The 14,444-nt window shown below is 36.3% G+C and overlaps 1 protein-coding gene across 3 annotated transcripts in view; it reads left to right on the top strand.

Annotated features, from left to right (window-relative positions):
• ACSS3 (acyl-CoA synthetase short chain family member 3) overlaps positions 1-14,444 on the top strand; it is a 157,593-nt gene that overhangs the window by 118,008 nt on the left and 25,141 nt on the right. For all 3 annotated transcript variants that reach the window (XM_077770202.1, XM_077770201.1, XM_077770203.1), the window contains exons 10-12: positions 929-1,024; positions 3,740-3,803; positions 14,041-14,122. In XM_077770202.1, coding sequence (XP_077626328.1) covers positions 929-1,024; positions 3,740-3,803; positions 14,041-14,122 — 242 coding nt within the window. The remainder of the gene's footprint in view (positions 1-928; positions 1,025-3,739; positions 3,804-14,040; positions 14,123-14,444) is intronic.

The following is a 14,444-nucleotide window of genomic DNA, read 5'->3' as shown; positions in this document are numbered from 1 at the left end:
CGGGGCTCGAACCCATGAACCGCGAGATCATGACCTAAGCGAAAGTCGGACGCTTAACCGACTAAGCCCCCCAGGCGCCCCAAGGCTGCTTATCTTTTGGAAGCTCAGAAACAGCAAGTTGAGATAAGTTTGACAAAGTTTTGTTAAATTCAGGTTCAGCTGCAAGGTCTCTAAGCAGGTGTAGTTCTTTAAAAATTAGAGTTGATATTGTTAATATATTCCCCCAAATTCTTTGGATTACTTATTTTAGAGATTAAGCCATAAATAACAGAAAATATTTCACAAGTAGCTGTTATTTACCATGATAAAATGACTAGGTGAATTAAGAGAAGGCATCTTTTCTAGAGGTCTTTTAGTGTTTAACATGTGTTGTAAAATTTTCAGTCAAGGGGCGTCTGGGTAGCTCAGTCAGTTAAGCATCCTACTTCAGGTCAGGTCATGATCTCATGGCTTGTGAGTTCAAGCCCCACGTTGGGCTCTGTGCTGATAGCTCAGAGTCTGTAGCTTGCCTCAGATTCTGGGTCTCCCTCTCTTTCTGCCCCTCCCTGACTCACACTTTGTCTCTCTCTGTCTCTCAAAAATAAATAAATATGAAAAATTTAAATTCTCAGTCACACAATTCTCCGTTCTTCATGCCTTTTGATTTATAACCAATGACATTAGAGAGGTCTCTCTTTTCTTTAGAAGAAGCATTACAATATATGTTATTCTCAGTTTGTATCCTTAAGTTTTAAAAATGTTTATCTGTTATAGATTGCTAATATTTTCTCCATTTTTAAATAATACATTTGCACTATTTATCTATTCCTCATGCAGTTAAATTCTGTGAGAAATGGCTGGGCAGTGGGCAGGGAGAAATGCACACACTGAGGAAACATCATGATTTCAACTTGAATTATTAAATGATAAATAATATTTATTTCTCCAGAGACTGGATCTCCAATTACGGCATCATGCATTGGATTAGGTAATTCTAAAACCCCTCCTCCAGGACAAGCAGGAAAAAGTGTTCCGGGATACAACGGTGAGAAAGGATTCTGATTATTTGAAATATGTAAGGTTAATACATTTGGTATTTTTTTCTGTATCTAATACGAATGAAACTGCATGGTAGGTGTGTAAAAGCATTTGACTGAATGAATACTTTATACTAAAAATAAATGCCTTAATTTTGTTATTAGTTTGACCAAAAATAAGTAATAAGATTGCCAACTTCCAAGGACATGTGCTACGTGACTGTCATAACCAAGAAAATAATATTTATAAGGCACATGAAGAATCTGGCTGTGAAATTAATATGTATGGAATACTTGCTAGGTGCAGAGTACTTTGCATACATCATTTCATTTAATGATGAAGCATATTTAATTTAGAGGTATCATTACCATTTTAAAGATGAGTTAGCTGGTGCCCTGAGAGACTGAATAACTTTGCTGAGGCAACATGGCTGGTTAGGTCCTGTAGACAACGTAAACCATCGTGTTTTATTTTTTTCTTTGTGTCTTTGCTTGTTTTTCTTAAAAAAGCTGCAGTTTTTTCCACTATATATGCAACCTTTCAATTTAGGAGTGGTGATAAGGCTTCTGAACCTTGTTAGCTAAAGATAAATATAAGGACTAAAGATTCTAAGTAGAAAAATCATTTCATCCATGCTGCGATTTGTGACAATGAGATACAATATATTTTAAATATTTGTTTTTAGATTGTTCATAGTGATTATAATAGTTCAAAAATTTCCCTTGGGCTCTACTTTCTAGTTGTATAATTTACACAACAATTCACCTAACTTTTCAAAAATTCGATTTCCTTATTTCTAAACGCAAATAGTGCTACCACATGCTTTGTAGGGTCACTGTGTTGTGATGTAACACGGCGAAGCATTAATGCAAGCTCTTGCCAGTAAACAGACTAAACTAAGTCTCAGCTAGTAGTGTGCTGATATTTCAGAGATGCCAGAAGGGGTGACTCAATTTAGACTTACTTATTCATTTGACAGACAAGAAAATGAAGAACAGAAGTTATTTTATTTGCATAAGGTCACGCAGTTTAGCTTAATAGATTCATGAGGACCCATCTTTGGGTGACAGAATCTGGTTCCTGCGTATAGTTTCTATTTGCATGTAAATTATAAAATATAGAGACGTGTCCTTGCTTCTCTAACATAACATGCTAAAATAACATGCATTTTCTTTCTAGGACAATGATTAGTTAAGGAAACGTGGATCATTTGGTTTAGTCTAGCAGATGTATTTATAAAAAGACACTTAAGTTTTTTTTAGAACAGAAATAGATATTCTGTAAAGTCAGTGACTTTTCCAGGCATGAGAAGGTGAACCCAGCTTTAGTGAAATCCTCACTTTGAACAGTTCTGTCATCCCTGTTCTTTTTATTGGAAAAAAAATTCTTTGTGTTGAGCCATTTTTAGGGGTAATGTTTATGGGAGATGTTAAATACATTTCCCTTTCAGTATTTCAGTACCATTTTTATATCCAGCTATAAGAAGGAGTTGAGCTTTGATACCTCATGAAATTTCCGTACAGAAGTTTCTTGTTGCCTGTAAGCCAACAGGCAGCATGGGTTAAATGTTAGAACTGAAGTATTTATAACCAAGGAAATAATGGCTTTATGACTCATAATTTTTGTGTTTTGTGGTTAGTCAGAGATTCAGAAGCATAAGCGGTATCCACTTGGGAAAGGAAAGAAAACCATTTTTTATGTGAAAAATATCCAATGTAGTATGACAATTTCACATTCATTGAGTACCCTCCACAAACTTGTCACTTTTTTTTTTTCCAAGTAATTCTAGTAACAAACTATGAGAAAAGAATTACTCCCACTTTTTATATAGAGAAATCAAAGGGGTAATACTCGTTCAGGGGCAGAGAGTAAATTGGGATTTGGGGACAGTTAGGCATGACCTCCACCCTTAATGGCCTCACAATCTTACGAGAGGGATATTTACACCACTACTAATTGTTAGAATAGAATTTTAAAACAAAGTACTCTGGGAACACAATGAAGGGATGATTAATATTTTTCTGGGGACAATGTCCTTCTCTCATCCATCCAGTAGAATAACCTGGATGGATGAAGCTGCATACAGGACAAATTAGAGCTTAAAACATGATGATATACCTTCATTTCCAGTTTGCACTAGCAGTTGCTGAATGGGGATACAGCATTGACTTCCTAAAATCTTTCAGCATTGTAACAGCTTAGCACAGAAAGCATTGGTATAATATTTGGGAAGGTTAAATGGAACTTTAAGGCTCATAAGTGGATATTAAACCTCAAATCAGAAAAAAAGGGGTTTTCCAGGCTTTTAAGTACTTTATTTTTATTACTTGAGATATTTTTTTGGTGTATTTTTGAACTTCATTTGTTTCCTTTATTTTTTGAAAAACTGGATATATTTTTAACGTTTTTGATAGAAGGATATATTGAAGTGGATATAGACATAGATTATGAAATTAACAGCATGTTTGAAATACAATGTCTATTTAATGGAGGTTCTGAAGGAAAATTTATAATCTTGTTAGGTATCCAAAGATACGCTGTTTTAATTTTTGGTGAGACAGGTTAGCATAGTTATATATGTTCCTGGTCTCATACGAATTAAAAGATACCTTTTTAAGGTACAGTTTTGAGGGTTGAGTATAGAAAATATGGAAATGTTTAAGCCTTAAGGTTATGCAATTTTATTCAAATTTATATTATTTGTTTACATTTTACTTTGCAGTTATGATTTTGGATGACAACATGCAAAAACTGAAGGCTCGATGTTTAGGAAATATTGTGGTAAAGTAAGAAAAATTTGCAATGCAACTATTTAAAAGAGCAAATATTGGTATATAATATGAAGAAAAAAGTGGAGGGGCACCTGGGTGGGTCAGTAGGTTAAGCATCTGACTCCTGGTTTCGACTCAGGTCATGATCTGGCAGTTCATGAGTTTGAACCCTGTGTCAGGCTCTGTGTTGACAGTGAAGAGACTGCTTGGGATTCTCTCTCTTTCTCTCTCTCCCCGCACCCCCTGCCCTCTCTCAAAAATAAATAAATAAACTTAAAAAACTAGAGTGGTTGCAGTGACATACTAAAGAGGGGGTTGGAAAGTAAGCTTGTGCATTGGGTGAGAGTTCACAGTGCCAACTCTTGTAATTGAAGCATGGAAGGCCCATAAGGTAGAACAAATTTAGATAAAATTTTTAAAAAGATAGGTCTTGCATTTTAAATAATTTTTGAGTATCAAGTAATGTGTAGGTGGTATATTTAACTTAAATACCAAATATATAAAGAAGTAAATAAAGTCTCTATACTCCCACCCTTTAATGACACAACATTAATTTTATTTCATAATAGATATCACTTTTTACTTTTTGACTAACATTTTAGATTGTTGAAACACTTCAGCTTACTCTTCTGTGTTGCCGTTTTTCCTTAATCCTGTTTCACGCATATTTTGAACTTCTACTCTGCCTCTCAAAAACGTTTATACCCATGCTAGACCTCTTAGTCTTTTTTGAATATTTATGATTATAAATAATGCTGTATTGAACATCATTTTTTGTGTGGTCTTTTCTCCTTTTCTGATAATTACTATAGAATTGAAAAGATTTCTAAAAGTGTAATCGCTAGGTCAAATAGGTCCTAATATAAAATCCCTGATTTAGCAAGTACCACAATTCCTTGCTAATAACTTTCATCCTTGTCCATTTGGTAAGCAAAACTGTCAAAATTTGAAGTGAACATATTAAACATTGCTTTGATTAAATCCATGCTTTGAAATTGTTATGACAGTGGAAGCTGAAATGCAAGTAGACTAAGTTGAGGGACACACAAGAAGTGACATTGTAATGATTGATATAGGTTGCTGGAGTGCCTCTGATTAACATGATATTGGCATCTTTGCTAATACGGTTTAAGTAGTAGAATTTGGCAGAATGAGCCTTTATAAAGAATATTGTATGCCAAGCCTTGAAAAGGGTTTGTTTTCTCATTTATTTAGAAGAATTCTTAGGACTTGACATCCTCAGATTGATATGAAATTGTCTGTCTCAGGTGAGGTCCTGAGCTGCAGGATACCAAATACATACCCTTACCTGGTCCCTACCCTGAACCTAAACCCTAAATCTGAGAAGAAGAGGGGAAATAAAAAAGGAAGATAGGATATATTTATACAATGGAGTATTACTCAGCAATAAAACAGTATGAGATCTTGTCATTTGCAATGACATGGAGGGAGGTAGAGAAAATAATTGTTTTTCTCAGGTTAAAAAAATTTTACAGGGGCGCCTGGTGGCTCAGTCGGTTAAGCGTCTGACTTTGGCTTAGGTCAAACTATGATCTCATAGTTTGTGGGTTCTAGCCCTGCATCGGGCTCTGTGCTGACAGCTAGCTCAGAGCCTGGAACCTGTTTCAGATTCTGTATCTCCCTCTCTCTCTCTCACCCTCCCCTGTTCATAATGTCTCTCTCTCTCTCTCTCTCTCTCTCTCAGAAATAAATAAAACACAAAAAAATTTTTAAAATTTACAATTCTGGGAAAATTAAATAAAAACAGTAACTTTAAAAAGAACGTATTTCTTCAGGTTGGGATAATAACAGAGGAGGTACACTTGATGATAACAATTCTCAGATTCTCATGTTATCAGTAAACACTGTATTACTTTTTTTCAAGTTTAAATTTTAATACATCTTGTTGGCAAGATGGAAAAATAAAATACCGAGTATACCATTTATAGTTATATTTTTTCTGGGCCAGAATCTATATTCAGGTTGAATAGCTGGTTGAAATCTGACCTCTTGGAGGGGGGGAGGGTTAGGAGGATGGTAGGGATGGGGGATGGGATTTAAGGAATTAACAATCTGAACAAGTCGTGGGTGGATGTTTAGCTTACTTAGGAAAGTGCATGGTTTTTGAGAGCCTTTAAAAGCACTCTAGCAGCATACGTTTTTGTATAACCTCCTAACTCTATGTGAGTCATCTATTTCATAAAGCAACTCATGTAAGATCCTAGAGGTAGCATTTGATGCCAGCAGTTATACACCCTCGTGTGTTCTGTCATTCTAATTATTGGTGGCTTTCCCCTACTCGCATTAAAAAATAATAAAATGTAGCAATAGCCCACATAAACTATATTTTTTCTTGAAGCCATTAGTGTTACTTCAAGTACTTAAAAGTAAAACAACAATTGCCTTTAGTCATTCTATGGTTTAAATTGTTACCAATTCAGAATCATTTTCTTCCCTCTGCACTCCTGAACAGGGAATTTTATTACACTGATCTGGATTCTGAAATTTCTATGTGAATGGTTTGAAGATATAGTATATTACGACATGCGGCAGACTTTGATCCCTCCCGTAATAGTGAAACTAGAGGTTTGAAAAAATTATATTTATATTATTGTATTCAAAAGGTTAAAGTAAGAAAAGAAGCTCCCACCAAGATCTCTTTTTTCTTAAAGAATAGTTCTTGAAATCTAATTTTAGGAACTTCTTTTTATCTGTGAAAGCAAGGATTTCCTTCTGAAACTCACATTTCTAGAGGCCATTCTATCCTAACCTATCAACCTCAGAATTATCTAAATGGCTACCCGCGGGGCGCCTGGGTGGCTTAGTCGGTTAAGCGTCCGACTTTCGCTTAGGTCATGATCTCGCGGTTCGTGGGTTCGAGCCCCGCGTCGGGCTCTGTGCTGACTGCCAGCTCAGGGCCTGGAGCCTGTTTCAGTCTGTGACTCCCTCTCTCTCTGACCCTCCCCTGCTCACACTGTCTCTCTCTCTCTCCTAGAAATAAAAAAAAAAAACAAAAAACAAAAAAACATTAAATGGCTACCCGCAGTATGAATAGAATGTTTCATATTTAACATCTACCCATAAGATTTGTGTGTGTCATTTTAAAGCTGTTCTGTGTGTTTTGAGGGGATACATTATTCATCCAGAATGTGAAATAGCCAATGAATGCTTTTTAAGAGCTCATAATAAAAATATGTTTAGTTGAATTAAGGAAGAGAAAAAAAAGCACAGATTTTTTGACTTAATGAAAGTTTTTTTTGTTTGAAAAAAGTAGCGTGTAATTTGGGAGATAAAATTCTTTTCATGTAGACTACATTCTAGAGAAGGTCTATGATCTGAAAGCAGGCTTCTTTCCAGAGATTAGCTACATGGGCCCCCAGAAAAACTAGGTGACCTGTAAAAGGGATTATACACGGTGAGAAGGGTCCACAAAATATCTCTAAATATTATTTTATTTTATTTATTTTTTAAATGTTTATTTATTTTTGAGAGAGACAGAGTGTGAGCAGGGGTGAGACAAAGAGACAGGGAGACACAGAATCTGAAGCAGGCTCCAGTCTCTGAGCTGTCAGTACAGAGACCGACGTGGGGCTTGACCTCACAAACCTTGAGATCATGACTTGAGCTGAAGTAAGACTCTTAACCGACTGAACCTACCCAGATGCCCCTGAGATTCTAAATTTTTAAAAAATATATTGACCCTCAAATTTGAAAAACAGAAAAAAATTAATACATATTTCATTAAATATCTTTGAAATTTAACATCCTAACAACTTCATTGTCAATTTAATCTTCATAATTTTTTCATTTCATTTGCAAACAATTTTTAGGTCTTATTTTCTTGGCATAATTTCCGAGTATGTACAGTGACTGCTGAGAAATAATAGCCAACCATAAACTAAACATGGGGCTTCTTGCCAAATAATTTTAAAAGCAAAATTATAACTTTTCTTCCAGAAAAAGTTCTAGCTTCTATGGTGTTTTGCTATGTTTTATTATTTGTGCAGAGATATTGGGGTGAGGCTCCCAGTAATAAGAATAATTAGGGTCTATGAGGGACTTAAACTGAGCTGGCATCCGAAGCCAGTACTGGGAGTGATCCCTGGCCAGAGATAGATGTCCACTCTCAATTATTCATGCCCATGTTTTTCTTTATTACTTTGTATAATAACGGAGTAGGAGCAGTCTGAAAGAGCAGTATTCCCTAAAGTTATTTATGTTCACTAATTATACGTAGTATAACTATTATAAGAATGCAAGGAAAATCTGCATAGAATATTTGAAATGTATGGGGCTCAACCTACGTTAAAGTAAGTCAATAAGGGAAATAACTCATTGTTTTAATCCCAAATTTGTTTGCTTTTGTAAGTACTGCTATAGCTTCTTGTTTCATTATAAACTCTGTTATGAATACTATAAATAACATTGGAAACTTTCTCTGACAGTTTCCTTAAAATCTGAAGCTATAATCATACTTCTGCCCCTCTCAAGATATTAAATGTAATGATTCATTTTATCATATTAAGATGATTCACCCTAAAATGAGAAATCATGGTATGTGGAAATGTTGAAAAGAAAGCTCTTATTCCAGTTCATTTTTTCCACTTTCTTTGTTAACGCTTTTTAGAAATCACTGTTTTGCTCTCCTGGGGATCCTTTAACTGGAAGGTAGATATTTAAGTGATTCTTAAACTACTTCAGACTCTAGGATGTAATAAACATGAATCCAAGGCTTTTGTAGATTTCTTGCATTCATAGGATTTGCCTTTCTAGTAGAAAAGAAAACTACATGTCTGCCTGGATGTTAGAGAATTCCTTTGATTTTGAAACCTACTCCAGGCAGTTAATTTAGCAGGAAAGTTATGGTATCTGAATTGCTATGAATACAGGATGTTCATGCATTTGGGGAGGTGTTCCTGCAATTGTATCCAAAGCTCTAAAGTGCAGAAATAAAACCGAGTCAGTAATTTCTAAGCACACAGAGCAGGGCATGAAAGAAAATTTTTACTGCAATTGTCTTCCTCAGTAACACAGTGCTCACTGTTATTAAAGCCATAGGTCTCTGGCTACTGTAATGAGTAGGCAATAGTTGATCATAACCAACTTGTACTGACTAATAAATCTTTTCCACAATATTCAGTTTTCTAAAAAAGAAAAAAAGAAAGTCCTCTTTTATGAGGCTACATTTTCTTGGACCAGATCCAGTTGTTGCCACCAGAAGAGGGGCCTGTCCATCCCCCTAGTGTGTGCCCCCACCCTATGCCCTGGGACACTGCCCCCGCAGCCAGTGGCGGGGGTATGAGGCAGCCGTATGGCATTGTGCAAGTGGCTTCTCCTAGAGTGCCTGCCGAGAAATATCTCAGCCTCCAGCTATTGACCTCTTGTCCCCTAATGCTGTTTGTTCATATCTTAACAGCTTTGCAGGAGGGATTCAGTCACTCTGCTGCTGTCTGGAGAAAGGGTTAGACAGCTTTCTTTTCATCAGTGTAGCCTTTGAGTAAAACCAAGTTTGTCCCATAATTGTAATCATGTTCCATTTCTAAAGGTCATATACAGATTTTAGCAAGATCTTTTATTAGCCTTACATCACTGTGAGGTAGACAGTGGGCCAGATGTCGTCCTCATTTTAGACATGGGCATCTAAACATCATTAGTAGTTACACAGCTGGAGCTCACATTCAAACCTCATCTTTTGTCTGTCCAAAGAGGAAGAAATTATGGCCTAATCAGTCTCTTTGTGGGAAGACAAAGAGTAGCCTCACATGAAAATCTCAAGTAAAGCCTAAAGACTCCATAGGAAATATTCAGGTGCAAAGTTGGGATCTAACCCCAGAATTCTCCAGGGAACAGTAGTTATATCTTCAGTTTACCTCTGTTACCAGGGAGACTCTTGATGGAGAAGTAAATACAGACCAGGCATATAAGAGTTTGATATTTCAGAGTGGTTAGGAATGTGTCACCGTCTACAATGATGGGCATTCCCTTCCTTTCTTAGCTATTTAAGGATTTTTCAGTATATCATGCTTCCCCATCATGCACCCTCTCCACCACCACTGTCCCCTGGAATCACTTCAGTTATTTCTCTTTCCCCTTAAGAATGGTCTCTGTGGAAAGATGTTCTCTAGGGATAACTCTTGATTCACAATTGGACAGGTTGCAACAAAACTTCCCTTTTAACTCTGCTTCAAAGAGTTGGGAAAGGTGTCACAGGGTGGTAGTGTTTTATCCTGAATTTGAAGGAAGAGTACAGACACTAACTAGCAGGTGCCTCAGGATTTTCATATCTTCCTGTTTCTTCTGCCAGTCCAGCGTATCTGTATGTTATTGTAGCTATAGAAAAAAGTTCTTTTTCGGTCAGGTAACTTCAGAAGAAAAGCCCCAGTGTACCCACTGAGCCAGAAAGAAGACCTACATTTAGTAAAGAGTAATCATTTGGATATCAACAAGAAAGGCGTTAATTTAGAATTCTGCACCCCCCCCCCAAAAAAAATGCTGCTCTAGCTCACATTAACNAGAGTAATCATTTGGATATCAACAAGAAAGGCGTTAATTTAGAATTCTGCACCCCGCCCCCCCCAAAAAAATGCTGCTCTAGCTCACATTAATCTAACTTCTGTCTGAAGCTCACTGCTTCTCTTCTTACATGTTTTAGTTCACGTATATTGTATATACCTGTTGATAACCACAGATATTCCTAATTCTGGAAACTCTTCCTTAGGGTCATTATATGGGCATCTTTCAAGGTTCCTTTTATAGGGTTCTTCTCTAATATTGAAATAACAACATGAGACTTTATTAGTGAAGAACAGATAGCATTCCCTCATTTTATCCTATTAATTAACAATTGCAATCTCATATATGCTTTCCAGCCTGTTCCTCAGTTAGACATGAGGATAATTAAGTAGTTTTCTGGAGACATCTCAAAAATGATCAGGAAGCACATACGCTATTTCCAGTAGGTCTACACCTTGGGTTATTAGGCGTTACTTAGTTTTAGGGATAAAATCTTCCCTTCCAAGGGCTCCTGCCAGTAGAGAGTTTAAGGATCTGCTGTAAAACTTGCCTGACAAATATCTTTATGTTATTTCATTAATGTGATGGAATAGATATCATTCATGATAGTCTTTCTCCCTCTCTGTATTTTAAATACTACATTTCTTGTAGTACATATCATGCCAGGATTTTCATAGGTCTGAGACCAGAGTTTATATTTTTGTATCATTAATGTCTAATACAATCAGTGAGGAATACCAAGAATCCAACAAATATTGGTTGAAAGAAGAAAAGAAATACATGAATGAATGAATGAATGAAACATAATTTCTTTGGTATTTTCTTCTCTACCTTTCATATCTTCATCATCTCTCCACTGGCTACCCATCACCCATAAACTTTAAAAAAATGCAGTCTAAACTTGCTGCCTCCACTTAACTTCCTGGGTAGTTTTAATCATACCCATTGTTGCCTGCTCCACACCACTGAAATGGCAGTCCTAAGGATACTCAGAATATCTTAATCACTAAGTTCCCTGACCTCTCTTGAATCCACTTTCAGACAAAATCTATGCTTTCATTTGACCTTGTTGAACACTTAGTCATTATTAAAACTCTAATTGCTCCTAAGTTACTATTTTTTCCTAGTTCTCATACATCTCTTTTATTTTTGTTCAATGATCTTTTTTTTTTTTGGTCATTAAAGAAAAATAACACTTGGCCTTGAATTCCTCCTTCCTATTTCATGTTCGGTCCCTGGATCATATCTTTGGTATATTAATCTTAATTCTCAGGGTCTATGGATATACCCAAATTTATGCAGACCTTTCACACACTAATGAGAAATGGTATAAAAAATCCCTACTGTCCCTGTTCTTTAAAAAATTTAAACAGGTATTTAAAATTTTGTGCAAGAGCTGAAAAAGCCCAGGTCCTTAAAGTTATTTTCTGACCCTCACCCCCAGAGTATGGGTACCTATACTTTAATCCTCTAAGCTTTAATTAATTATAAAACTATAATCTATCTGTTATGAATTGTTAATACCAGAGGTAGATAAAGCAAAAGAGAAGCTTATTTAACAATATGTCCTTCTATATACATAGTTTTTAGTATGGGCAGTGTTAAGAGTCTCAGTATTTGGATAAGCATTTATGGAGCTAAGAAACACCTGGCATTATTCCTGGCATGTGCATTCTAATTTGCCTTAGACCCCACCACTCTCTGATGCCCCCAAACAGTTCCCAAATGTCAGTTAACCTTTATTATCACAGTTATCTTTTTTTTTCTTAGAGTATAGTTTAAAAATATCACCAAGAGAGACATACAGGATTATATAACATGATATATTTAGGGGGAAACAACTAAAAATGATTTATTTGATATGTAAGCAGAATCCCTTTCCATCAAGGTTATTGTTGGTATTGCTTATTTTATATATAGTCGGCCTCACTGACTAATGCTATCTCTTCTGGCCTGTAGTGGCTTTTGATTTGATATCTACCATCCCTTCTTGGTGTCCTCTTCACCTCTTTATCCTCAGCTTCCTGAAAATGATGCTAAATTGAATGTGTTTTGGTGGCTGCTCTATCCATATTTTCTTTCCATGTTTACTATTCAATGATGTACGCTTGTCCATAAAATATTAACAATAAAAACACACTGATGAAGTGATATTATATACATAATGACTTGGAATTGATGTAACAAAGTCTGTTTGAAGGACCTGAAGGGATCATCTGCCTCCGCCTGCCCCCTGCACTCAGGCTTAGTAATGAACAGCAAGAGTAACAACAGCAGAATCTCTGTAGTTTTCTTTACGGATTACAGAATGCTTTCACATGCATTTTTATGTCATTAAATGAGGTACGGAAATGCAGTTGTTGAGTTTTTCATCCATCTTAAAATAATACAAAATGAAGCCCTCGCCAGGGAGGACCTACCTGGAGGCTGGAGAGAATGGGGCTGGGCGATTACAGCTGGGCTCCTGATCCCACTTGTAACAGCACTTTCTGTCTCATTGAATGTGAGAATACAGTTCGGTGCCTCAGATGCCTAATACTGGGGTGGCGGATGCGTGACATTGCCTCATGTGGACAGTAGCCATGTCTACTTTGTTTTCAGTTTTCTCAGCATCCATACTGTACAGTCCCTGCTTCACTATGTGTTTTTAGTGTGTGAGTATGGACAGGGAAGGATTTTCAGAATCCTTACATTTTACAGTATCTAAATCTCCGAACTTTAAAGCATTGTATCCAGAAAAGAATTTGAGTGGTTATTTTTGTTAGGTGGAACTTCTTGCAGGGAACCAGTCTAACATTGACGTGTTAGAAAGATGGACAGGGGTGCCTGGGTGGCTCAGTTGGTTAAATGTCTGCCTTTGACTTAGGTCATGATCTCGCTGTTTGTGAGTTCGAGCCACACATTGGGCTCTGTGCTGACAGCTAGCTCAGAGCCTGGAGCCTGCTTCAGATTCTGTGTCTCCCCCTCTCTCTGCTCCTCCCCCACTCACACTCTGTCTCTTTCTCTCTCTCAAAAATAAATAAAACATTAAAAATTTAAAAAAAGATAGCTACGGATTAAACCTTGCATGTATAAAACACCTGTTTGTTACTATGGAGGAAAGCAGGAAATATAAGAGCAAGTTAGTTGGAAAGAAGAGGTGTAGTCAACTTTATATTTTATATTCTCAAATATCTCTATGTGTTCATAGGATGAGAAATCACAGAGGTTGGGATGGTTATGAAAAAGGAAGAACAGAGGGCATAGTGAGAGGGAATTCCCTAAGCAGAAGGCAGCTTGATTGTGAAGATAAGATTGTTCATGGAATGTTTAATTGGAGCATTTCATCACACAAACACACACGGGTGGCAGTTGGGACCTTGGTACTTCAAAAAAAAAAAAAAGAAAAGAATTTATTTGCCTATGGTGGAAGTATATTTGTCTTAAAAAGTAATTCAGTGATGCATTTTTTATTCCTTTTTGCAGATGTTATGCTTCTTATTGAAACAGTGATTGCTGCTAATATCTATTTGAATGCCAACTGCATGTGCCTTGGTGGCCTTTGCAGAAACTACAGTCATCCCTCAATGCTGCTGCTACTTCAGCCTTCTGTTAGACATGATCTATCCAGCAGATTTAGGGATTGTTCTTCAGTGTGGGATTTGACTTGCAATTATCCATCACACTAGAAAATTATTCTACTCAATCTATCTTTATTATCACTTTGATCATAATTCTAACTGCTTTGTTTTTATATAAGGTTGCCATTACCACCTGGTGCTTTTTCAGGACTCTGGAAGAATCAGGAAGCATTCAAGCATTTATACTTTGAAAAATTTCCTGTAAGAACTTTATTATACTTTAAAAAAAATCTCCCAGAATACTTCTTTGTAGTTCTTGCCATTTAAATTTAAGCAACTCTGTCCTAGAATCATAGATAATACTACAACTGTTAAAGTTTATCTGGACCAAGTTCTAGATCTCAGAAATAAGAATGTCCAAAGCATAATTATCTAAATGCGTCATTTTTAGATTTATTTTCTCAGTCTGTGGACATTTCTCTGGAATCAAATCTGTGGATTTATTTTTCTCAGTCTGTGGAAATTTCTCAGTTTCTCTTAGCACATTTTCCTGACATTTAGCAGCCCTCAATATCAGGAAAGT

This window comes from Crocuta crocuta, unplaced genomic scaffold (genome assembly GCF_008692635.1).
Source record: "Crocuta crocuta isolate KB4526 unplaced genomic scaffold, BGI_CrCroc_1.0 scaffold317, whole genome shotgun sequence".
NCBI classification, from domain to species: domain Eukaryota; kingdom Metazoa; phylum Chordata; class Mammalia; order Carnivora; family Hyaenidae; genus Crocuta; species Crocuta crocuta.
Note: the sequence above shows the minus strand (reverse complement) of the source record. Positions and strands in the feature narration are given on the sequence as shown.